General features: G+C 50.4%; 1 protein-coding gene across 5 annotated transcripts in view; it reads left to right on the forward strand.

The window, feature by feature from the left end:
• Positions 1 to 27,356, forward strand: part of nfixb (nuclear factor I/Xb) — a 506,674-nt gene that overhangs the window by 327,692 nt on the left and 151,626 nt on the right. For all 5 annotated transcript variants that reach the window (XM_080216733.1, XM_080216732.1, XM_080216734.1 and 2 more), the window contains one exon: positions 7,560 to 7,663. In XM_080216733.1, the coding sequence (XP_080072859.1) occupies positions 7,560 to 7,574 (15 nt within the window). In that variant the 3' untranslated portion in view covers positions 7,575 to 7,663. The remainder of the gene's footprint in view (positions 1 to 7,559; positions 7,664 to 27,356) is intronic.

The following is a 27,356-nucleotide window of genomic DNA, read 5'->3' on the forward strand; positions in this document are numbered from 1 at the left end:
TCGCCACACTCCGGCGCCTGTTCAGGTACACTGAGGGAGAATTTAACACGGCCAATGCACCCTAACCAGCACATCTTTCGATCTGTGGAGGGAAACTGGAGCACCCGGAGGAAACACATGATAAAGTGTGCAGGTTAGGTGGATTGGCCATGCAAAATTGTCCCTTAGCGTCCAAAGATGTGCGGGTTAGGTGGATTGGCAGTGCTAAATTGTCCCTTAGAGTCCAAAGACATGCAGGTTAGGTGGATTGGCCATGCTAAGTTGTCCCTTAGTGTCCAAAGATGTGCAGGTTAAGAGGATTGGCCATGCTAAGTTGTCCCTTAGAGTCCAAAGATGTGCAGGTTAGGTGGATTGGCCATGCTAAATTGCCCCTTAGTGTCCAAAATTGCGTAGGTTAGGTGGGCTGGCCATGCTAAATTGTCCCTTAGTGTCCAAAGATGTGCAGGTTAGGTGGATTGGCCATGCTAAATTGTCCCTTAGTGTCCAAAGATGTGCAGGTTAGGTGGATTGGCCATGCTAAATTGTCCCTTAGTGTCCAAAGATGTGCAGGTTAGGTGGATTGGCCATGCTAAATTGTCCCTTAGTGTCCAAAGATGTGCAGGTTAGGTGGATTGGCCATGCTAAGTTGTCCCTTAGTGTCCAAAGATGAACAGGTTAGGTGGATTGGCCCTGGCAAATATGTGGGGTTACAGGGATAGAGCCTGGATAAGATACTCTGTCAGAGACAGTCGGTGCAGACTCGATGGGCCGAATGGCCTCCTTCTGCCCTGTAGGGGTTGTGTGAGGCAACTCCACGCCTCCGAGTTTTAATTTACTTGATTGTCCCACACCTTTCTACCAGTGAAATGCTACGGCTCGCCCCAATTCGCTTCGAAGCCACATGATAAATGCCCCCTGAGGGTAATGAATGAGACTCATTTTTGGGACAGAGTTATGGGCAACACTAAATAACATTGAATCCTCTTTTCTACCTGCTCAGGGAGCGCTTGATGCTAATTTTTGCATTTCAATCTCCGATAATAACCATTAACTGGAAAACCATGTTTAAATAAACATAGTTTTAAAAAAAAAATGTGTTACTTAAATCAAGAAAAATGTCTAATTAAAACCACCAGCTAACACATCCACTGGAACCAGTATTATTCGCAGAAGTGCCTCGGTATGGAGGTTTCAGTGCCTTATTTGGTTTATTTACTGAGGCCCCAGCCTAGTCAGTGCTTGTCCTTTGCTCTTTGCCCTTTTGCCAAAAAAGGCAGAGTTAGTGCTGCAATCTCATCACTGCCAATAACTGCGAGCTCTGTAAATGATTCACTGGGATCTGTGCGATTCTCCGAGTGCGGACAACCCACCAGCAAAGGAAAAAGGGGACTTTCAGTGCAGTCAGGAGCCCTGCTGGTAGTAACTCCGTGTTGGAACAATCTGTCCTTGCTGCAAGAACAGTGGTGGCCTAGTGCTATTATTAATCCAGAAACTCAACTAATGCTCTGGGGGATCCGGGTTCGAATCCCGCCACGGCAGATGGTGGAATTTGAATTCAATAAAACAAAAATCAGGAATTAAGAATCTACTGATGACCATGAAACCATTGTCGGAAAAACCCATCGGGTTCCCTTTAGGGAAGGAAATCTGCCGTCCTTACCCGGTCTGGCCTACATGTGACTCCAGAGCCACAGCGATGTGGTTGACTCTCAACTGCCCTCCAAGGGCAACTAGGGATGGGCAATAAAGGCTGGTCCAGCCAGCAAAACCCATGTCCCATGAACGAATAAAAAAAAAATGGAAAGTCCCTTATTGTTAACTGTGTCCCAGAGTTCTAGATTTTCCCACGAAGGTAAACATTTTCTCAGCATCTAACCTGTCAACTCCCCCCACCCCCACCCCCATCAGAATCCTATCTCACCGTTGCCAAACTGCAGTGAGTATCAGTCCAACCCTCTCCTCATCGGACAAATTCCCTCATCGCAGGAATCAGTCCAATGAACCCTCTCTGAACTCGCCTCCAATGCAATCTCTGCTTAAATAAGGAGACTAAAACTACACAGTACACTCCAGGAGCTCACTCCACCAATGCCCCGTACCAGTGCAGAGAGACCTCTCCTCTCCATTCCCCTCACACTGCCTTCCTTGTTACCTGCCCCCTTCATTAACCTCCCCCCATCCCCCTTCCCCATACCCCTTAATACTGTACCTGCCTTCATCAATCATCTAATTAGTCCCCAGATATGTGATGCACTGCAAGGCAAGTGGCTTCAATAGATCGATAGATAGATAGAGATGGATAGATAGATAGAGATGGATAGATAGACAGAGAGAGAGAGAGGTAGATAGATAGATAGAGAGAGAGATAGATAGATAGATAGAGAGAGAGAGACAGGTAGGTAGGTAGATAGATACATAGATAGAGAGAGAGATAGATAGATAGAGAAATAGATAGACAGATAGATAGAGAGAGAGATAGAGAGATAGATAGAGAGAGGGAGGGATAAATAGATAGATAGATAGATAGACAGATAGATAGACAGATAGGTAGATAGAGAGATTGATAGGGAGAGAGAGATAGATTGATTGATAGAGATTGAGATACTTATAGATAGAGATAGATAGATAGAGAGAGCAATAGAGAGATTAATAGAGAGAGAAATAGATGGAGAGAAAGAGATAGATAGATAAAGAGAGAGAGAGAGAGATAGATAGAGCGAGAGGTAGAGAGAGAGAGAGCAATAGATAGAGATTAATAGAGAGGTAGATAGATAGATAGAGAGGTAGATAGATAGACAGATAGACAGACAGACAGATAGATAGGTAGATAGATAGATTGATCTGTCAGAACCCATCCATGTACACGGAGTTAAAAATCAAGCTCTACATTCCTGCTGCATCCGGCTGGTGAACTGACATCATTGAAGTCATTAATATGAACCTGAGAACTGACAGCAGTCCAGGTTCCTCACGCAATGATTCACCAGTGTGTACTGCAAGCTCCTTATGGCAGGTAGGATTTGCATTGAGGGTGCCTCATTGAGGCACAGTCAACAGTCCAGCAAATCCGGTGGGGCAGTGCTGGTGGGGACGGGCAGAGGAATGGTCTCCATATTCCAGCCCCCTGACTCCGCTCCCCCTCCCCTTCCCCCCGCACCCCCCCTGGTTTGTAACAGCCAGCTGCCTGGGTGAGGTGGAGATGTGCGGAGAAAGCATTGAGTGGAGAAACAGCAGCCCCTGGTGGCAAGCTGATCAACTGCAGAGGCCTCGGGGCAGTGTTACGAGAGGGCAAGACCAATTAGAAACAGATTAAACCATCTTGCCGCAAATATTTCAAACTAGGCACTCAACATCAATGTCAGATTCCAAGTCCAGATGCAATTATTTATGAGCATTGAAGGGATTTATTACGTGTTAAGAATCTTCTAGAACTTTTGTTTTTGGTCGCTTTTCCCCGGCCAGCCAGTGGGTCATATTTCGGCCTTGTTTCCCAGGCCTCTCGGTCGCTAACGGCCTGGAATGTAGATTTTGGCACCTCAGTTCAGCTGGACATTAACAAGGAAAATCTCACAGTGCAATCCCAGGAGTGGGGGTTGACGGTGCTCCCCCCCCCTCGGTGGGCGAGATTCTCCGACCTCCCTGCCGCGTGTTTCCAGCTGGCGGGAGGTGGTGCGGTGTTCGCTCACGATGGGATTCTCCAGACCCGCCGCTGTCAATGGGAATTCTCATTGATGTCACCCCAGGCCGGTGGTGGGGGGGCTGTGTTGCCAGTGGGACTGGAGAAGCCCGCCGCTGTGAATGGCTGGAGAATCCCAGCCAATGTTTTCATCATAGAACCCTACAGTGCAGAAGGAGGCCATTCAGCCCATCGAGTCTGCACTGACTGCAATCCCACCCAGGCCCTATCCCTGTTACCCCACATATTTACTCCACTAATCCCCCTGACACAAAGGGGCGATTTAGCATGGCCAATCCACCTAACCGGCACATCTTTGGACACTAAGGGACAATTTAGCACGGCCAATCCACCTAACCGGCGCATCTTTGGACACTAAGAGACAATTTAGCATGGCCAATCCACCCTAACCGGCGCATCTTTGGACACTAAGAGACAATTTAGCATGGCCAATCCACCCTAACCTGCACATCTTTGGACACTAAGGGGCAATTTAGCATGGCCAATCCACCCTAACCTGCACATCTTTGGACACTAAGGGGCAATTTAGCATGGCCAATCAACCTAACCCGCACATCTTTGGACACTAAGAGACAATTTAGCATGGCCAATCAACCTAACCCGCACATTTTTGGACTGTGGGAGGAAACCGGAGCACCCAGAGGAATCCCACGCAGACACGGGGAGAACATGCAAACTCCGCACAGACAGTGGTCCGAGGCTGGAATTGAACCCAGGTCCCTGGCTCTGTGAGGCGGCAGTGCTAACCACTATGCCACCGTACCGTCAACTTATCAACCAACATCGTGTTGTCAATGGATTTGCCGCCATATATCAAGATACTGATTAATTTCAGAATTATAAGATGTAGGAGCAGGAGCAGGCCATTCGGCCCATTGAGTCTGCTCCTTCATTCAATGAGATCATGACTGATCTGATGTGATAATCCTACCTACACTTTCCTGCCTTATCCCCATAACCCTGGATTCCCTCACTGATTAAAAATCTGTCTGTCTCAGCCTTGAACTTACTTAACGCCCCAGCCTCTCTGCGGGAAAGAATTCCACAGATTCGCTCCCTTCTGAGAGAAGAAATTCCTCCCCATCTCAGTCTGAAATGGGTGATCCCCTTACTCTGAGATGATGCCCCCTGCTCCCAGACTCTCCCACAAGGGGAAACAGCCCCTCAGCATCGACCCTGTCAATCCCCCTGAGAATCCGATATGTCTCAATAAGGTCACCTCTCATTCTTCTCAGCTCCATTGAATCCAGACCCAACCTACTCAATCTCTCATCATAAGAAAATCCCTTCATATCCAGGATCGACCCAGTGAAACTTCTCTGGACTGCCTCCAATGCCAGTTTCCAGAACTGTTCACAGTATTCCAGGTCTAACTAGTGCCTTGTATGGTTTTAGCAAGATTTCCATGTTTTTACACTCCATTCCCTGTGAAATAAAGGCCAACTTTCCATTTGCCTTCCCTATTCCTGCCAGCTTTTTGTGATTTATGCACAGGGATCCGCAAATCCTTCTGTGCTGCCTCACAGCGCCAGGGATCCGGGTTCGATTCCCGGCTTGGGTCACTGTCTGTGTGGAGTCTGCATGTGTCTGCGTGGGTTTCCTCCGGGTGCTCCGGTTTCCTCCCACAGTCCGAAAATGTGCCGGTTAAGTTGACTGGCCTTGATAAGTTGACCCGAGTGTCAGGGGGATTAGCAGGGTAAATGTGTGGAGAGACGGGAATAGGGCTTGGGTAGGATTGTGGTCAGTACAGACTCGATGGGCCGAATGGCCTCCTTCTGCACTGGAGGGATTGTATGAAGACATCAGGTACACAACTGCAGACAACTGTCTGTCTTTTATAATGTTAAAAGTGCAGAGGTGGCGACTAATCAAATTGGGGGTTACGTTTCGATGTCCCTTTAAGGGGAGGATTAGTGGGGGGGCGGGGGGCGGGGTGAGGTTCAATGACCAAGTGCGATGAGATGCATGAATCGAGCGTGGGTTTTCCAGCAGTCGGAATCCGGGAGTGGTGGGAGTTGGAAACAGCAGCATCTCTGTCTTGTATGGAGTTACTTTCCCCCAAATAAACCCCCATCCGTTTGTCTGTGTTCTAGAGCGTCCATTCCTCACAACTATTACAAATAGCTTTGGTATTTTCCTCAAATTCTCCCCTCCTTGTTGCTCAGAGGGGATTTCTTAAGTGTTCCCGTTTGACAATCCTCAGTTTGGAGACTGAGTGTGTCGATTTGATTTGATTTGATTTATTATTGTCACGTGTATCGGCATACAGTGAAAAGTATTGTTTCTTGCGCGCTGTACAGGCAAAGCATACCATTCATAGAGTACATAGGAGAGTAGGAAAGGAGAGGGTGCAGAATGTAGTGTTACAGTCATAGCTAGGGTGCAGAGAAAGATCAACTTAGTGCGAGGTTGGTCCAATCAAAAGTCTGACAGCAGCAGGGAAGAAGCTGTACTTGAGTCGGTTGGTACGTGACCTCAGAGTTTTGTATCTTTTTCCTGATGGAAGAAGGTGGAAGAGAGAGTGTCCGGGGTGTGTGGGGTCCTTAATTATGCTGGCTGTTTTGCCGAGGCAGTGGGAAGTGTTGACAGAGTCAATGGATGGGAGGCTGGTTTGCGTGATGGACTGGGCTTCATTCACGACCTTTTGTAGTTCCTTGCAGTCTTGGGCAGAGCAGGAGCCCATACCAAGCTGTGATACAACCAGAAAGGATGCTTTCTATGGGGCATCTGTAAAAGTTGATGAGAGTCGTATCGGACATGCCAAATTTCCTTAGCCTTCTGATAAAGTAGTGGCGTTGGTGGACAAGAGAATTCCTTGACTCTGCCGGTTAGCTGTGATTCAGTAGATGGACAATGTAGGAAGAATTTCATCATTGCATATTTTTATGTGTACCCAAACAGTTGCTGGAGTGTGGTGACTGGAGGATTTTCACAGTAACTTAATTGCAGTGTTAATGTAAGCTGACTTGTGACACTGATACATAAACTTTAAACTGTTCCATATAAGTGGGGTTATGGGGATTGGACCTGGCTGGGATTGTGGTTGGTGCAGACTCAATGGGCCTCCTTTTGAACTGTAGAGATTCTGTGATTCCATCATGACAGGTTCTTGATCGGTGAGGGGATCAAAGGTTACGGGGAGAAGGGGGGTTGAGAAAAATTCAGGGCATGATGGAACAGACTCGATGGGCTGAGTGGCCTAATCCTGCTCCTATGTCTCATGTTCTTATGTAAAATGTTTGATTCTTGTTGGCACGGTGGTGCACTGCTGCTTCACAGTGCCAGGGACCCCGGTTCGATCCCCGCAGTGTCTGTGCAGAGTCTGCATGTTCTCCCCGTGCCTGCGCGGGCTTCCCCGGGTGCTCCAGTTTCCTCCCACAACCGGGAAATTCTCCCTCGGTGTACCCGAACAGGGGTGTGGCGACTCGGGGATTTTTCACAGTAACTTCACTGCAGTGTTAATGTGCTTGTGACGCCAATCAATAAGCTTTAGAGTGTTTAGCGCGACCAATCCACCTAACCCGCACATCTTTGGTGACTGTGGGAGGAAACCGGAGCACCCGGAGGAAACCCACGCAGACACAGGGAGAATGTGCAGACTCCACACAGAGAGGGACCCAAGCTGGGACTCGAACCCAGGTCCCTGGCGCTGGGAGGCAGCAGTGCCAACCACTGTGCCACCTAGAGAGTGCTCCCAAAAGTGGAAGAAAGTTTCTGAAGGGCGCAAGATGAATTTTTTTTGACACGGGTACGGGTGGAGGAAAGTGAATGGATCAGCAGCGAGGGCTCAGCGACCCTCTCTCTGTACCTTGCCTTGCTATTAATTCCTTGTCTTGTGTTTTTTCTCCCCCCTCCCCTCTCCCCCTCTCCTCTCTCTCCGCAGTCTTGGTTCCTCTGATAGTTTCGAGCTTTTCCCACGGAACAGCGATGTGACCATCTGCCACCTTCCTTGACACAAGTAAAATTGACAGAGAGAGAGAGAGAGAGGAAGAAAGGAAGAAAGAGAGTGTGTGTGTGAGAGGAGAGAGAAAGTGGGGTGTGTGGGGTGGGGGAGTGGGGTGGGAGAGTGGGGAAGTGGGGGGGGGGGGAAAAATACTATCATCGCTGATCACCCGGGAGCTGTAGAAAGGAACCACAAACCCATCTGAGGCGGCTCAGACGACTTTTGAGTGGGGGAGGGGAGAGGGGGGGGGGTGGTGGGTGAAAGAAAAATCAAACCACAAAACCGACGCAGAACTGACTTCTCCAGCCATAGGAATCGACCTTTCCACTTGAGTTAGCACCCATCACACATCGCGCAGTGTAACTTCGGTGGAAGGGCCTCAAGTTTGCATTTTGTTAAGGAACAGTTTAATTTTCTTTTTGTAACCTGTTTAACCAGTATTAAAGAGGAGAGGGTGAAAGTTATGGCGGACTTACAGCACACCAGATAAGATGGTACCTGATTGAACCCAGAGTTTTCTTTCTTTTTTCTCTTTTGTTTTGAGAGACAAAAAAAAAACACTACAATCTGCAATGCAAACATGACTATTATCTTTCCAAGTGCCTCTCACTGACTGTGCATTAAAAAGGCTGCATAAATGTATTCAAGTATTTATAAATATATATAAACTATTACAAGATTAAACTCAAATAGTTACTCCATCGCCCCCGCCCTTCCCCCTCCCACCAAAAACGTGCTACAGTCTGGCAAATTGTACTCCATATTGGCTTGCCGTAGCTATTCCCCGACTAACGTGTGTGTCCCGGTCGTCCACTGTTCTGCCCCTCCTCTTGGGGTGGGGGGGTTGGGGGGGGTGGGGGGAGAGGTGTCCGACAGGAGGGTGAAGGGAGGAGAAGGTGGAGATGGTCCCCCCCCCCTCCTTTCTTGGACTCCCTTTGGTGTTGGGGAGCTCGGAGGCTGATCTCTAGGGTAGGGTAGAGGGGATGGAGGTGGAGGGGGTGGCGGGGGGTGATTGGGGGTGGAGTGGGGGGGGGGTTTGATTTGTGTTGGGGGGGGGGGGGTGATGATGGGGGCTGGGGAGGGGGGGAAGGCGATTCTCCGTTCTCTCTCATTAGGGCCGAATGGACAGCCGGGCCGCTAACCTTCTCCCCCCCCCGCCCCCACAGCGAAGGGAAAGGGGGGGGTGGGGGGGGGGGTTGGTGGGGGTTGGGTGGGGGGTACCACAGTGTTGGGAGGAAGAGCAAGCGAATGGAAGACACACACACACACACACACACGCACAGATTGTGGACAGGTCAAGCTGGTGACCTCAGCCCCCCCCCTCCCCTCCCCCTCCCCCAACACCCCCTCCCCCCGCCCCCCCACACCCCCCCCAGCAGTGCTGACCAGTGACTTTCTCGTCCTGAAGGTGTAAATGATAACTTCCACCAAACCTGAAGCCTCCTTCTCAGTGAGTCTCACCATTATTATCATTTGGGTAACTTGTAACACGAGTCAGGTCGTGTGTGGGTGTGTGTGTGTGTGAGAGATGGTGATGCTCACCCACACAATCCTGGCTCCGTCGCAACTTTGCTCCGTCCACTCTCCCAGGACCGGTTACCATCCCCCCATCCCTGTCCCGACTGGATCCAGAGTAAGAATTCCAGGGCCCGGGAGGGATTGAGATGAGGAGTTACTGCCAAACGGAATTGAGAGAAAACAGTGGGGGGGGAAGCGAGGGAGAGACTCTTGGGTACAGTCAGTTCCATCGCCTATCCAGGGAAAAGTAACTCCCGGATTAATGTGTAGGCCCTTGTCTGGCCCTCTGCGAGATATTGCCTTATGGTGGCCCCCATTTGCCAGCTGATGTGGGTCAGGTTGTAGGGGTTCCACTAAGGGGGGGGGGGGGTGTTGTTACAGGGGCAGCTTGGGAGCAGTTGGTGGATGAGGGGTATCCATCGGGTAGATGACCGTATCAAATCGTACCTCCTTTACACACTGAAACCTGATCGCTCAAGTGTCAAAGTGGGCTGACCTTGGATTCGACCCTCTCTCCATCCCCAAAAATTCTCGCCCGCCCTCCTCCATACCACCCTCTCCCCTTCCTCCCTCGCTCCCCATCTATTGTCCCTCACTTGTAGAATCATAGAAGCCCCTACAGTGCAGAAAGAGGCCATTCGGCCCATTGAGCCTGCACCGACCACAATCCCATCCAGGCCCTATCCCCGGAATCCCACATATTTACCCCGCTAATCCCTCTTACCTATGCATCCTGGGACACTAAGGGACAATCTAGCATGGCCAATGCACCCAACCCGCACATCACCATACAGCCTTGGGAATTGCCAATCCAAAACAGGATGCGGCCTACCCTGGAGGCTATGAGGGCATGATTATCAGTTAATTTAGCCTTCACCCACAGCTAAGGAGGTGTGGTGTCATCTGTTAAGAGTTGTGGATGATGGAACATGAGAATTGGGAGCAAGAGTAGGCCATCTGGCCCCTCGAGCCTGCCCCGCCATTCGATAAGATCATGGACTCGGCTCCACGTACCTGCCCGCTCACCATAACCCTTAATTCCTTTACTGTTCAAAAATCTATCTATCCTTGCCTTAAAAAACACTCAACGAGGTAGCCTCAACTGGGCAGGGAATTCCACAGATTCACAACCCTTTGGGTGAAGAAGTTACCCCTCGGCCCAGTCCTAAATCCGCCCCCCCCTTATTTTGAGGCCGTACCCTCGAGTTCTAATTTCACCCACCAGTGTAAACAACCTCCCGGCTTCTATGCAAACGTTAACCTAACCCTAATCCACGGTATCATCCTTCTGTCTTGCCTCTGGACAATATTCTTTGAGGGGGGGGGCGAATTTGAGGACATGGGAGGAGTGTGGGGGGGAGAGAGAGAGAGAGAGAGAGAGAGAGGGATCTCACTTGGCGTTAGTCTCCTGGATGGGAATGGCACAGGTAAACTGTGTGCCGTGAGCATGACTCTGCCTCAGAGAGGTAATGGCAAAAGTAACTCGTGATACAACACTGCATCTGAACGAGGTAGGCTTTGTAAAGGCACAAGACCACACACACACCCACACACACACCCACACACACACCCACACACACACCCACACACACACGGACGCAAAAAATCATCACCATTAGACATTGTTTCTTGCTTGCATTCTGGGTAGTGATAGTTTTTGGCTTTGCTTTCTGGTTCACCACTTGAAAAGGTTATTTATATAAAAAAAAAGATTTAAAAAAAAAAATCCGAAGTGTTAAAATCCTCGCGTTTTTAACAAACTCAGAGGCTGCCCCGTTCCAACACGAAGGCCCCCCCCCCCCCCCCCCGCCCCCCCCCGTTGCTCTCGGTTCACCTAAAGCACAACAAACGCGACAGCTCATGGCAAACTTCTCAAGAGATCGTGAACCCCACTTTTTTGTTCCTTTTTGCTCCTGTCAATGAAGGGTCAGAACCAAAAGGAGACATTTCTGTGGGGCCTTTCTCCCTTCCTGACCCCTCTGACCTCTGACCCCCCCCCCCCCCCCCCGTAAACCCTGACCCCCCCCCTCCCCCAAGCCTCCCTGCCCCCTGACCCCACTTCCCCTTCGACCCTTGGCTAAATGATGGGGCAGGCGAGCTCCACAGGAAGGTTGGAGAGTTGGACTTGCCTTGAGTAATCAGGACATAATCAGGGCAAGGGTTTCAAGGCCTTCCATCGCTCCGACTAACCCGTTTCACCCTGTTCAACGCCCCATCCACGTTGACTGAGCTTGGTCCTAGAATTAGCCCCCAGTCTGACTTGCAGGTCTCATTCGGGGGTGGGGGGGGGTGGGGGGGGGAGGTCTACAGTTCTCCCAGGTTTGGGAATAAAAGATGGCCGAGGTTGCTGCCGGGAATTGTGGGTCTATCGATGTCACGCAAGGCCAAGTCACTCAGGCCGATGTGACGGCCTCCACAGTCTACCAGCTCACACACGGGGAGAATTAACCATCTTTACGTTGGCCTGTTCCAGCAAGTTACAACCTTGGCCACTTACACAATCCCTACAGGGCAGAAGGAGGCCATTCGGCCCATCGAGTCTGCACCGACCACAATCCCATCCGGGCCCTATCCCCCTAACCCCGTGCGTTTCCCCTGGCTAGACCCTCTGACACTAAGGGCCAATTTAGCGCGGCCTGTGCGCCCTAACCAGCCCGTCTTTCGGAATGTGGGAGGAAACCGGAGCAACCCGGAGGAAACCCACGCAGAGACGGGAGAGCGGGGGAGACGGTGCAGACTCCACATCGACAGCGACCCAAGCCGGGGATCGAACCCAGGTCCCTGGGCGCTGTGAGGCAGCAGTGCTAACCCGCTGCGCCACCGCGCCGCTCTGCCTCCCCACATTGTCTGAAGTAGCACCTCATTCCAGTGCTGCCCTCTCCGAATCTTCAAATTAAGACGCTTTCCCGACCGATTGGGTGAAGAAAGGTGGATTGCAATTGGGAAGGTGTAGATATGACCTTTCACCACCTCCCCCCCCAACCCCAACTTGCCAGCCTCTCCAGCAAGCACAAGAACATACTGGCAGGACTTACCCACTGGGTGTTCTTCCGCAGGGAGTGCACCCCCCCCTCCATCCCCTCCCCCCCACCCCGCCGTCCTTGTCCCTCCAAGCACCTGGGCTCCTTACCCCCTACGAATGCCAACTGGCACTCAGTCAGTCAGCACTCACCCTGCCCGGAACGGGTACCCCCTAGACTGCCCGCCTCACCTCTGTCTGGGTAGTGGCCCTCCCATCCCCATCCGCCTGTCCCTCCTCCTCCCCCCCCCCTCCTCCTCACTCTCACCAGTGGGGGTTGGAGGGGGGGAAACGGTGAAGGGTTTTGACGTCCGGATCTTACGCACGTTCCAACTTGGCTGAACTTTGAAATCTGATGTGGAAAAAATGGACAAAAAAATAATTAGGGATCATGTCTTTCCAGACTCCAGACTCATCCCAAAACCAAAGACTGTAATGCCAACTGACAGTGGTGCTCAGTTGCGTTATTTAATGCCAACCCTTCCTACGCTCAACCCTCGCCATCCCGATGGCCGGGACGAAAGCATTATCCTGGATTCCCAAAGCCGGGTTTTCCAGGAGGAAGACGGGGGGTGGGGTGGGGGTGGGCGGGGGGGGGGGGGTGGGGGAGGAGGGAGATTCTCCGGCCTCCCAGCTGCGCGGTTCTCGCTGGCGGGAGGTGGCGCGGTGTTCTCCAGTCCCGCCGCTGTCAATGGGAATCCCCAACCCCTCCAACACCGGCGGGAAACCAGCGCTGCTGCCGGCGGGACTGGAGAATCCCGCCGGCGGGAACGGCTGGAGAATTCCAGCCATGGATTTGAAGGAATGGGAGGAAGCGGGGAGATGGAATTGAGATTGAGAACCAGCCATGATTGTATTGAAGGCACGGAACAAGCTCGATGGGCTGAATGGCCTGTTCCAGCTCCGTGTTTCCATCTTTTCTCAGTTCCCGTTCCCTGAACAAGCCAGCAAAACCAAGCGGCCATGCTTTGACTCGCCCAAGCTCAGATCCAACCTCCGATTGGCTTTCATTTCCAACTCCGTAACACCACACAAAGGGACATAGATTCTCATGGGGATTCCTGTAGGGATTGATGTAATTCCCACAGGATCAAACTGGGCTGGAAGGAACGAATGCCTTCTTCTAAATCCTAGTGATACCTTTCCATCGCCACCGTCCCACATCCCGCCAGGACTCTTGCTCCCGATTGCCGGCCTGGATATCGGGAGGAAGAGAGGACTGGGCTGTGATACCCCTAACAACTGGATAGACGCCCGCCCAACCTCGGAAGCATCTCCCTGTGCACTTATCCAATCCTAGGCCCACAACCTCAGGTCAGGAGGGAAGGAAGTTAGGGGGACTTTTTAAGACCTTGTTTCAGCATTAAGTTGTATAATCATAGAGTCCTCACAGTGCAGAAGGAGGCCATTTGGCCCATTGGGACTGCACCAACAACAATTCCCCCCGGCCCTATCCTGGTAACCCCATGTATTTACCTTGCTAATCCCCTCATACTAAGGGGCAATTTAACATGGCCAATCCACCTAACCTACACCTTTGGACACTAAGGGGCAATTTAGCATGGCCAATCCACCTAACCTACACCTTTGGACACTAAGGGGCAATTTAGCATGGCCAATCCACCTAACCTACACCTTTGGACACTAAGGGGCAATTTAACATGGCCAATCCACCTAACCTACACCTTTGGACACTAAGGGGCAATTTAACATGGCCAATCCACCTAACCTACATTTTTGGACACTAAGGGGCAATTTAGCATGGCTAATCCACCTAACCTACACACCTTTGGACAATAAGAGGCAATTTAGCATGGCCAATCCATCTAACCTGCACATCTTTGGACACTAAGGGGCAATTTAGCATGGCCAATCCATCTAACCCGCACATCTTTGGACACTAAGGGGCAATTTAGCATGGCCAATCCGCTTAACCTACACATCTTTGGACTGTGGGAGGAAGCCACAGCACTCAGAGGAAGCCCATGTAGACACGGGAAGAATATGCAAACTCTACACAGAGAGTGACCCAAGGCTGGAATTGAACCTAGGTCCCTGGCGTTGTGAGGTAGCAGTGCTAATCACTGTGCCACTGCCAATTATTGAATTCGAATTCTACCATCTGGCGTGGCGGGATTCGAACCCGGATCCCCAGAACAATAGCTGAGTTTCTGCATTAATAGTCTAGCGATAATACCACTAGGCCGTCGCCTCCCCCTAAGTCTCTCGTATGATTGTGAAGTAAGGGTGTGTGTCAGAATTTTGATTGGGAAGTGATCCCAATGCCTCAGTTTAAGGCCTAGTGGTATGACCGCTAGACTATTAATCCAGAAACTCAGCTAATGTTCTGGGGACCCAGGTTCGAATCCCGCCACGGCAGACGGTGGAATTTGAATTCAATATAAAAAAATCCGGAATTAAGAATCTACTGGTGGCCATGGGTAAGATTTTCCTGCCGTGCTCATAGGAAAATCCTGTCCGAGGTCTGTCTCCCCACCCACTACAATCCCTGTGGCGGGCGGGACGAGAAAATTCCATCCTGTGAAACCATTGTCAGGAAAACCCATCCGGTTCACTAATGTCCTTTAGGGAAGGAAATCTGCCGTCCTTACCCGGTCTGGCCTACATGTGACTCCAGAGCCACAGCGATGTGGGTGACTCTCAACTGCCCTCCAAGGGCAACCAGGCCCATGTCCCACCAATGAATAAAAACGAACGCCATCAGTTGCCATTACAGTCTTCACCTTGCGCTTGTAACAGTTACGAATATCCCACACAGTAAATCGCTGGCACGCAAATTTAAAATAAAAAAGTTTAAAAAAAAACAGAAAAATGAAACAGTCGTCCAAAAAGAAAAGCTGCCCGGTGACAAAAAAATAATTCTTAAGCATGTATTGTAGGAAGGAAGCAGGAACGAGGGGAGTTGAGGAGGGGTGGGGTGGGGGCCGGGGTTGCGGGGGGGTGCAAGTACACTACAGAAACCTACTTAAAAAGTCACCCCGCAATAGAAATCCTGGATGGAGACAAAATTCCGGCGGGAGCTATTTCGAGAGCCATCCACGCAGAGCGCCATGTCCGTTGTAGATCCTTCACCCCCAAGAAGCCCTCACTGTCCAACTGACGTGAGATGACCTCCCAACTCTGCCCCCCTCCTCCCCAACTAACACACACACACACACACACACATAGAGACACACACACACACACACGCAGATACTGATGAGTTCAGACAACCGGGTAGCGTCACCCCAAACACGTCAACTTAGGGATTTGTTTTTTTTTTTAGTTGGCCATTGGCTTTCCGCCCTGGGTTACCCTGTAGGCCTCGCCTCGCCACAAGCGGGAAAAGCATAAACACGGCCGACGCAAAACGCAGTCCGCACCGCTTCTTCGGCACAGTAACTGGTCGCGCTAAATCATTTTAGGGGAAAAAAATTTATGAAGGCCAGCCTGCTTTTTGTTTTTGGGGACGGAGATTTGACAGGTATTTTTGCCACGAGGGCAACGCAGGCAGTTCTCGAATGAAACCAAGTGCAATGCATTGGATAGTTGAATATCTTTGTACGTTAGAGATTGTGAAAAAAAAAACAAAAAAGATAATTTTTTTTTTCTATTGTGTTTTAAAAAGAAAAGTCCACTTGCCCTGGGGGACTCTAAAGAAAAATGTGGGGCATTACTATCCCAGCCTTTGTAAGTGTGGGGGAGCTTTTAAATTTCTTCTCTCCTAAAAATTGTGTTTTTTTTTGCGTTATTATTTTTTTATTATGAATGAATCTGTACCCCTTGGAGTGGGCTGAAGGAGAGAATTAAAAAAAAACAAATAATTATAAATAAATGGTGCTTTTTACATTATAAAGTACATTCAATTCTATGATTACAGTATATAAGTAATGAAACAATTAATTGTTATTGATGCTCTCTGTAAGAATAAGAAAATTCATTATTGTCTATCTTTCTTTGTTATTCCTTTCGGAACAAGTCTCTCTCTGGACTGAAACTTTAGCGTGTAGTACTAATGGAGTTTGGTGTTTTTTTTTCCCTTGTTTTAATAGCTTTCCACTACAATGAAGTGCAGTAATCATTCATGTTATTCTAAAGGTTTCTGTGTTGTACTGGACGGCAGTAATCACATATCTTATCTCATTGTCTTATAATCTTACATGGTATCCATGCCAACTTGTCCAGCTTATTCATCCAACAGCTAAATAATTCAAAAAAAAGTGTAATATGGAACGGAAGAAAAAAAGTTTAAGAAAAAAAAACTCCACGCAAGGAAATTTAAAAAAAAAAGAGACAAGAAAACTCATGTTTACTGGCGTGCCCAAGGGGTTGGAAGGTTGACCCGAGATGGCAGTGGGGTTGGGAGGGCATGGCAGAGAGCCGGCGTTCCAGTTTTACCCCGCCTTCCCCCCCCAACCCTGTCTATCCCCCCCCCCCCCACCTTTCCCCCCGACTGCCCATGGACACAAAAGGGGCTGGAATTTTACCGGCACGCCCGCCCCCCCTGGTTCCGGGAGGTGGGGGGGGGGGGGGGGGGGAGGGTTCGGAGAATGGCGCTCTCTGTTAGCCTCGGGTGGGGATCGCTGTGGAACGCGGGTGGGCATGCTGGTAAAATTCCGCCCAAAGGGTGGGTGCGGTGTCGCGTGGCACCTGTTAGCGACTTGCAGGCAGTAGCTAGACTGGAAAGCCGTAGCCGTCTTAATCCTTTCACTGTGGCGTGCATAACATCTGTGGGGTCGTGGAGAGATTTACCCTTTGGCCCATCTGGCCCATGCTTGCCCACAAGTAGACCTCTAGGTTTCTGCATCTCCAAGTACTTTTGAAATGCTTTTGAGGGTTCCTGTCACAGAATCCATACAGTGCAGAAGAAGGAGGCCATTCAGCCCATCGAGTCCACAATCCCACCAGGCCCTATTCCCGAAATTTACCCTGATAATTCCCCTGACACCAGGGTTAATTTAACATCCACCTAACCCGTACATGTGGGAGGAAACTGGAGCAATCCGCAGGGGGAAACCCACGCAGATACGGGGAGAGCGTGCAGACTCCACCCAGACAGTGACCCAAGCCGGGAATCGAACCCGGGTCCCTGGCGCAGTGAGGTAGCAGTGCTAACCACTGTGCTACCGTGTCGCTTCCATGGGGGAGAGGCAGTGGCTTGGTGGAATTCTCACTGGGCTAGTAAACCAGAGACCCAGGGTAATGCATTGGGTACCAATCTGGGGACCCGGGGTAAGGCTCTGGGTATCAGTCTGGGGAATCAGGATGTGGCTCTGGGACCCTGGATAAGACACTGTGTTCGAGTCCCACCACGGCAGCTGGCAAAATTTGAAAATAAGCAAAAATCTGGAATTGATGATGAGTGTGGAAAGATTTTTCAATTGACGATTAAAAAAAAAACCCATCTGATTCACTGATGTCCCGTTAGGGAAATGAAATCTGCCGTCCTTATCTGGTCTGGCATGGAGATCCAACTCCAGATCCTAATGGGGCAATGGCCTCCTGAAGAGGCGATGATGGCCCAACCAGTGATGTCCACATCCCATGAAAGAATTAAAGAAATACCCTTTCCCACTAGATCCCAAAACCTTTTTGATGGAAAGATCGCCCCTTGGAGCGCTTCTTAAGCTCCCACTTCTGACCCTAATCTCTGGCTATTGGGCCCTCACTCAGGACCATTCCTGTCTACTCTACCCAGACCTATCATCATTTATACCTTCCTATTCGGCCTCCTCTCTCGTTCCGAAGAAAACAACCCCAGATCGTTCCTCGTAACTAAAATTTGTCAGTCCAGTGAATCTCCTCCTGTTTCCTTTCTCACATCCCACATTTTTCTCACAGCCCGTTGGACCCCAACTGTATGCGGTACCCTTAGGCTTCGGCCTAACCGACATTTCACCCACTGTGGTTAGAATCCTACCCTGCAGAAGGAGGCCATTTGGCCCATCGAGCCTGCACCGACCACAATCCCATCCAGGCCTTATCGCTGTCACCCCACACATTTACCCTAGCTGGTCTGCCTGACCCTAAGGGGCAATTTAGCATGGCCAATCCAACTAATCTTTGGACTGTGGGAGGAAACCCCAAGCACCCGGAGGAAACCCATGCAGACACGGGGAGAATGTGCAAACTCCACACAGACAGTGACCCGAGCCGGGAATCGAACCCGGGTCCCTGGCGCTGTGAGGCATCAGTGCTAACCACTGCCACACTTCAGATCCTGTGACTATGTAACATCTCCGGGTGATATGAGATGGGGGGAAGGGGGTAGTGGGGGGGAGAGTGAGACATTCTGGGAGGGGGGGAGTGGTTGTTCCCTCCCTCTGGATAGCCAAATGCCTGGCCACTGTTGGAGGAACGTGACCGAGATAGGGAACTGAGTTTCCTGCCCCAATCTCCCCTCAGTCCTTTAAAGCCCTGCAGTGCTGGCCGTTAACCTGTTGGTGGCAGTGTTGCTGCCAGGGCAGAAGTTCCCACCTCAGGGCACCAAAGCGAGGTCCGCGTGACCACGCAGTCCTGAGGGAGTGCCTCCCTGTCAGAGGTGCTGTCTTTTGGATGATGTGCTAAACCAAGACCTCCTCCCAGATCTGCGCTCTGAAGCATTTGTAAAAGATTCAAAGAATAGTAGGGAAATCATCATAGAATCCCTACAGTGCAGAAAGAGGCCATTCGGCCCATTGAGTCTGCACCGACCACAATCCCACCCAGGCCCTACCCACATTTCCACCCTCTAATCCCTCTAACCTACACATCTCAGGACACTAAGGGGCAATTTAACATGGCCAATCAACCTAACCTACAGACTTTTGGACACTAAGGGGCAATTTAGCATGGCCAATCCACCTAACCTGCACATCTTTGGACACTAAGGGGCAATTTAGCATGGCCAATCCACCTAACCTCCACATCTTTGGACACTAAGGGGCAATTTAGCATGGCCAATCCACCTAACCTCCACATCTTTGGGCACTAAGGGGCAAATTAGCATGGCCAATCCACCTAACCAGCACATCTTTGGACACTAAGGGGCAATTTAGCATGGCCAATCAACCTAACCTACAGACTTTTGGACACTAAGGGGCAATTTAGCATGGCCAATCAACCTAACCTACAGACTTTTGGACACTAAGGGGCAATTTAGCATGGCCAATCCACCTAACCTGCACATCTTTGGACACTAAGGGGCAATTTCGCATGTCTAGTCCACCTTACCAGCGCATCTTTGGAGCATGAGAGGAAACCGGAGCATCCGGAGGAAACCCACGCAGACACGGGGAGAACGTGCAGGCTCCGCACAGACAGTGACCCAAGCCGGGAATCGAACCCGGGTCCGTGGCGCTGTGAGGCAGTGGTGCCAACCATCGTGCCGCCGTGCCCGCCTTATCAGTGGAACAGGATGGGAAAGGGTTGATGCCACAGTGAAATGCTTAAGTCCAGGAGGAATAAAACAGGCGCATCTCCCAAGTTTACACATTCAAAATCACTCGGGAGCAAACTGGGTTGCTCCCGGACGTCGATTTGCGACGGAATGCATATTAACTAGTGACCTATCGATCTAATGTGTCCAGTTTGGATTTGGTGTTTTTTTTGTGTATAAAGTGTTGAAATATTGTAGCCAGGCAAACTGGGAGCGGGGGGTGGGGAGAGTAGGGGGGGGGGCGCGGTTTGGGGAAGGTGTGGGGGTGGTCGGGGGGGGTTAGTGGGAGAACGAGGTTTAAAACCTGGGTTGTACTCGGTGGCTGGGACACTATAAAAGTATTGTTTAAATCTAATCCTGATCGATGTGAATCAAGCCTTAATCTGAACTATGACTATGCAATTATCGGGGACTTCAGCACCTTATTGAGGAGAGTTAGTTGGAGATCGGAGTAAATACAATGCATTTTGTGTGACGGGCTGTTCAGAGGCTGCTTGCTGGTGGTGTGTTTTGGGGGAGGGCAGTGGTGGGGTGGGGTGGGGTTTTGGGGGGGGGCGGGTGTGGTTGGTGTCGGGAGTAAGGGAGTCGAATGGGTTAACCTCCGCTGCCCGCCTACCCCATTCAGCTCCAGGTGAGTCAGTGGGCACGGTGAGCTAGGCTGGTCCAGACTGCCATCCGCTTGGCTTTGGCTGGTGGGCGCTGCCCACCATCCGGCTGGGCATAAGGAGGGCGGGGGCGGTGTTGGATATTTGAGTTGTTGGACCTTGCCTGGTAGTTGGGTGTAACGTGACGCTGCATGTGAGGGAGTGAGGGGAGCGGGCCAGGGCTTGAATGGAGTGGGGTGGGGGTGGGTTGGGAGGGCGGGTAGGCTTTGGGGTGCGGGTGGGAGGGGGGGTAATAGATCTGATCAATTCTCAGCTTGATAGTCGGACGGTCTCCCCCAGAGGAGGACAATATCCCGGGATTGCGAACGTGACAAAGAGGCTGTTCCTCTGACAATCCTGGGATTCCTGACCCCTGTCTGCCAATCTTTTCCACGTGTAACCTGGTGGCACGTGGCTCAAATCTTGCTGAGAAAAGAAACAGGTCGCCAAAGTTTTTCATCGTGTACTCATCAGGAAAAACGCCAAATTTCAAACAATCACAACGACATGGGGGATACATATCCCTTTGGTTTGCGGGGAACTGTTCCCCGCCTATGAATGTATGTCACTTCCTGCAAGCATAAATGAGCCACATTCTGAGCGCAACCAGACAGGAAAATGTTCAAGCCTTTTTGGGGGTTACCAAGGAGCTCAGGGAGCCTATAGTTCCCTGTTGCTTTCTCCATGGCAACACCTTGGCTAATGAGACTCAAGCAGTCAGCACCCTTTTCTCCTGTAGGATAAGTTGGAGTGGTGGTTTGTGATTTGGCATTCTTGTCTTTGGACCTGATGAGTGCAGGATGAAAAGCTTCAACAAGCCGTCTCCCTCTTTTCGTCTCTATATCGGACATGTATTGGACATTCAATATATCCAAGTTAAGAGTGAGGGAGGGGGCTGGCATCTCAACAGCCACCAGGGCACTCCTCTCAGATGCCCACCCCACCCCACTGCTGCCCCCCACCCCCACCCGGTAACTCCAGTGCTCGATGATACCCCTGTCAGCCAAAGAAAACAAAGAGGCTGATTAGACTCAGGCCTTAGGCAGGCCTTAGAGTTGGGAGGACCTGACGGAAGGCATGTCACCGTGCCTCACCTCTGAGTGTGGATCGGAGCTGACCTGGGTCCCCTCCTGTTGTTCCAGTGCAGTGAGAGGGCAATAGGCTGCAGGAAGGGGAGGGACATTAGCACCCTTTGCCCAGACAATTTCACCCTCTTCACCACCTAACCAGGAAGGCCGAGATCTTGATTCAGCCCCCATCTAGTGAGACATTGATGAAGGGGCACGCTCTCCTTTATTGGAATTATAGCATCCTACAGTGCAGAAGGAGGCCATTCGGCCCATTGGGCCTGCACTGACAACAATTGGACCCAGACCCCATCCCCATAACCCCGACTAATTACCCTGTTAATCCCCCTACGATAAGGGGCAATCTAGCCTGGCCAATCCACCTAACCTACACACCTTTGGACACTAAGGGGCAATTTAGCATGGCCAATCCACCTAACCTACACACCTTTGGACACTAAGGGGCAATTTAGCATGGCCAATCCACCTAACCTACACACCTTTGGACACTAAGGGGCAATTTAGCATGGCCAATCCACCTAACCTACACACCTTTGGACACTAAGGGGCAATTTAGCATGGCCAATCCCCCTAACCTACACACCTTTGGACGCTAAGGGGCAATTTAGCATGGCCAATCCACCTAACCTGCAATCTTTGGACGCTAAGGGGCAATTTAGCATGGCCAATCCACCTAACCTGCACATCTTTGGACACTAAGGGGCAATTTAGCATGGCCAGTCCACCCAACTTGCACATCTTTGGATGCTAAGGGGCAGTTTAGCATGGCCAGCCCACTGAACCTACACATCTTGAGACACTAAGGGGCAATTTAGCATGGCCAATCCTTGCACATCTTTGGACTGTGGGAGGAAACTGGAACACCTGGAGGAAACCCACTCTGACCGGGGTGGTGGGGGGAGAAATTCCACAGAATCAGTCTCCCCAAGGCCAGAATCGAACCTGTTGACGATCACTTTTTGTCCCCAGTGGACGGAAAACCTCACTGACTTCAAGCTGAGCATTGAGGGGGTGGGGGGGAGGGGGAGGTGTGCGGGGGGGGCAGCGGGTGGAGCGGGGTTCGATTGGGAGGTGGAGAGCGGGGTAGGGGAGGGGACGGGGAAGAAGAATGTGACACTTGCCAATCCACCCTCCCTCCCTCCCACCCTCCCTGCCTGAAGCTGGTCATTGGAATATTGGGGCGAAGGGGAGGGGAGGGAAGTGTGGGTGGGTTGTGGGGGGGGTGGGGTGGGAGGAGGAGGGGAGGCTGGTGGGGGGGGGGGCTGTTGAGAAGACAAAAAAAACACAAAAATTTCAAAAAAAAATGGAAATTGGGACTTCAATGTAACTTGAAATTGTACCAAGGTTTCCCTGACGATAGAGCACAGTGCAATCCCAGAAACCCCTTGCACACGCCTGTTTCCATGGTTTCATGCATGTTTAATTACAATTTCTTTCTCCATAATAAAACAATTTTATAGAGCAACACTTGTTTAACTGATTGAATAAAAAAGATGTTCTTGACTGTACAAATCTGTGTGAGTCTGTGATTTGCCAGAAGGAAGTGTCTCGTGTGGTTTTACCGCTTTGCGATTTCCCCGCCTGCTGTTCCCTCGCTTTCAACTTTGACCTCTTCCGATTTGCCCCCCCCCCCCCACATCCCCCTCACCGCCCCCCCCCACACAACCGATGAGATACAGAGGCCATTCAGCCCCTCAGGCTGTTCATGCCCGCTGATCCATCAGTCCATATATCTCAGTATTCACGTTAACAATAAACACAGCGTCCAACTCTTCTCTATCGTTCATTCGTGGGACGTGTGGTGTCGCTGGCTGGGTTAGCATTTATTGCCCATCCCTAATTGCCCCGGAACTGAGTGACTCGCTCACTCATTTCAGAAGGAGGTTGAATGTCAACCACATTGCTGTGGTTTTGGAGTCACGTGTTAAGTTTATTTATTAGTGTCACAAGTAAGGCTTACATTAACACTGCAATGAAGTTACTGTGAAAATCCCCTTGTTGCCACACGCCTGTTCGAGTTCACTGAGGGAGAATTTAGTATGGCCAATCCACCTAACCTGCACATCTTTGGACACTAAGGGGCAATTTAGCATGGCCAATCCACCTAACCTACACATCTTTGGACACTAAGGGGCAATTTAGCATGGCCAATCCACCTAACCTGCACACCTTTGGACTCTAAGGGACAATTTAGCCTGGCCAATCCATGTAACCAGCATGTCTTCATTTATTTATTTTTTAGTCTCATAAGTAGGCTTACACTAACACTGCAATTAAGTTACTGTGAAAATCCCTTAGTTGCCACACTCCGGCGCCTGTTTGGGGACACTGAGGCAGAATTTAGCATAGCCAATGCACCCTAACCAAAACATCTTTCAGACTGTGGGAGGAAACCCACGCAGACACGGGGGGAGAACGTGCAGACTCCACACAGACAGTGACCCGAGTCCCGAACTGAGCCCGGGTCCCTGGCGCTGTGAGGGAAGCAATGCCAACCACTGTGCCACCATGTAGGCCAGACCGCGTAAGACCAGTAGGTTTCCTTCTCCAAAGGGGCTTTAGTGAACCTGATGGGTTTCTAATAACTATCCAGAATGTGGGCTTGGCAAAGCAATGTGTCCAAGTGTCAAAAACGTCATATTTCGTCTTCCAAATTAATCCTGACGCCATCCCACAAAACTCATTTGGCCTGAAGTTGGAGGTTATTTGGTATGGAATTGGCAATGTGCCCTGGAGAACTCATCAACAGCATTGCTGAGGGAAATGGGAATGACCCATGGCCGAATCCTGGCTTTCTCCGCTAAGGCTGTGGGGAAGAATGTCGAGACATTCACCGGAATTTTACCGTCCCGCCCGCCATGGGCCATGGAAAGGTCAGTTGGCCTCGGTTTTGGGACGAGAGAGAGGTCAAGGTAAAATCCCACCCATTATCTCTGCACCTAACTCACTCAGGAGTGTTCAAAACTTACTGAAGGTTAACCTCAGGGAAAATGGATAGTAAGGGGAAATACATCACCAGGTAACGAAGACAGGAAGGATCCCCGTTAAAAAGTACTCAACTCTGGCTCCATCCGTGAACTTGCTTGGAGGATTCACAAGGTAAATGATACAGACAAAAAAGCACTTTTGGAGCAAAATGCACTTACTGCCATTAGAGTCCAAAGATTGTGCCGGGCAAATTCTAAGTCCAGCACAGGCTAAAATAAGAGATTCCGATTTTTTTTTGACAATTTAGCATGGCCAATCCCCCTAACCTGCACATTTTTGGACACTAAGGGACAATATATCATGGCCAATCCACCTAATCTTTGGACTCTAAGGGGTAATTTAGCATAGCCAATCCACACAATCTACACATCTTTGGACTCTAAGGGGTAATTTAGCATAGCCAATCCACACAATCTACACATCTTTGGACACTAAGGGGCAATTTAGCATAGCCAATCCACATAATCTACACATCTTTGGACTCTAAGGGATAATTTAGCATAGCCAATCCACATAATCTACACATCTTTGGACTCTAAGGGGTAATTTAGCATAGCCAATCCACATAATCTACACATCTTTGGACTCTAAGGGGTAATTTAGCATAGCCAATCCACACAATCTACACATCTTTGGACACTAAGGGGCAATTTAGCATGGCCAATCCACACAATCTACACATCTTTGGACACTAAGGGGCAATTTAGCATGGCCAATCCACATAATCTACACATCTTTGGACTCTAAGGGATAATTTAGCATAGCCAATCCACATAATCTACACATCTTTGGACTCTAAGGGGTAATTTAGCATAGCCAATCCACACAATCTGCACATCTTTGGACACTAAGGGGCAGTTTAGCATGGCCGATCCACCTAACCTGCACATGTTGGGGCACGAAGGGGCAATTTAGCATGGCCAATCCATCTGACTTGCGCATCTTTGGACACTAAGGGGCAATTTAGCATGGCCAATCCACCTAACCCACACATCTTTGAATTGCTTTTAATAGTTTGATACAATGTTTTGCTAGTTCATCTCAGAGGGCAGTTGAGAGTCAACCACATTGCTGTGGGTCTGGAATCACACGTAGGCCAGACTGGGTAAGGACGGCAGATTTCCTTCCCTAAAGGGGCATTAATAAATTGAATGGGTTTTTCTGACAATGGTTTCATGGCCATCGTGAGACTTCTAATCCCATCGTGGTGGGATTCGAACCCGGGTCTTCCAAGTGTTACCCTAGGCTCTTGGGTTGCCAGTCCAATGACAGTGCCACTACAACACAGGGAGGGGACAAAGTTGATCCCCAGTGTGGCTTCCATTGAACCACACCGCAATGCTACTGTTGTCCTGGAGAGGGCAGCATAAGCCTCTTTTGGCTGAGTGGCTTTGGCCGTCTTGCTTGACGCTTTGTTGATGTGCGTTTTGTCTCCTCCAACGGCCTGGGCCGAGATTTCAGTTGGGCGACAGAAAGATAATTTCGGCATTCCCCCCAGCCAAACAAGTTTATTCAACCGACTGTCTCCTTCTCAACGATTTGAGGCCAAATTCCACACAGGAATGAAGTGAATGAGTTGGGCTCCAACATCGCCCAGCCGTTGTCCGGTTCGAACCTCACGACAGGAATTTGCCGGAAACGCCAATGATTATTCCTAGATCTACAATTTAATTTCCCCTGTATCACGCTTAACGCAAGAGAAGCATCAAAATTGTACACGCAATTCAGTGCTTTTTTTAATCAAACAATTTAGTTGCAGAAATTGGAATTGAGGTTATTATTCAATAGTTTAATCGAGGGAATGTTCAACTTCCCATTGGGAGACGGAGGGACATGCGGGGTGACCAATGGCCGGAGAGCTTGGGGGGCCGGGGAGTTGGGGGGGGGGGGGTGGTGGTGGTGGTTGGGGGGGATGGTGGGAAGGTCATGTGACAATCCACGGTGACACAGTGATTGGCACTGCTGCCTCACAGCGCTAGGGAAACAGGTTTGACGTCTGGCTTCGGTCGCTGTCTCTCCACGTTCTCTCCGTGCCTGTGTTGGTTTCCTCCGGTTGCTCTGGTTTCCTCCCACAGTTCAAAGATGTGTGGGTTAGGTGGATTGGCCCTGCTAAATTGCCCCCTAACATCAGGGGGGATTAGCAGGGTGAATACTTGGGGTTACGGGGATTGGGCCTGGGTGGGACTGTGGTTGATACAGACTTGATGGGCTGAATGGCCTCCTTCTGCACTGTAGGGATTCTATGATTCTATGAATCCCTCCAGGAATGCATCCAACTAAAGTTGACAAGTCTACCCACCATCATGATAGATAGATTGGCACTTATGTCAATGTGGTGAGCTAGAACTGTGGCAAATTTAATCCCTTCGCTCAGTTGACACACGCACAGAAGTGTCACCCATTCAGGATTGTGAGTACAGGGCCTCAATGCAAAACTTTGTTTGCAAATGCGCCTTTGTGGTCATTCGAAAACACTACCATGGCACATTGGCATGGTGGCACACTGCTGCCTCACAGCGCCAGGGATCTGGGTTCAATTCCAGCCTTGGGTCACTGTCTGTGTGGAGTTTGCACGTTCCCTCGGGTCTGCCAGGGTTTCCTCCCACACGTCAAAGATGTGCAGGTTAGGTGGGTTGGTCCTGCTAAATTGCCCCTTAGTGTCAGGGGGATTAGCAGGGTGGAGTTACAGAGAAGGAGCCGGGATGGGGATTGTTGTCAGTGCAGGTTTGATGGGTCGAATGGCCTCCATAGGGCTTCTAACATGCCTTGTGGTGTTCTGCTGGGTCCTTCACTGAGCTATTCAGATACTTGTGCCCAAATTTGGGCAGTTGGCCCCTCTCCCGGCTTCCAGAGCACTTTCCATTCTGGCCTTCTTGCTGTTCTGTGACTGTCATCAAATAACCTTCCAGATTCACCCACAGCACTGCACCCCTGACAAAGCCACACTCCCCCAGCACTGCCTGAACAGCTCACCCACAGCACTGCACCCCTGACAAAGCCACACTCCCCCAGCACTGCACTGATACTAACGGCGATCATGTGCCATTCCATTGTGGAGTGGGG

This window comes from Carcharhinus amblyrhynchos, chromosome 33 (genome assembly GCF_965287045.1).
Source record: "Carcharhinus amblyrhynchos chromosome 33, sCarAmb.v2.hapA, whole genome shotgun sequence".
NCBI lineage: Eukaryota > Metazoa > Chordata > Chondrichthyes > Carcharhiniformes > Carcharhinidae > Carcharhinus > Carcharhinus amblyrhynchos.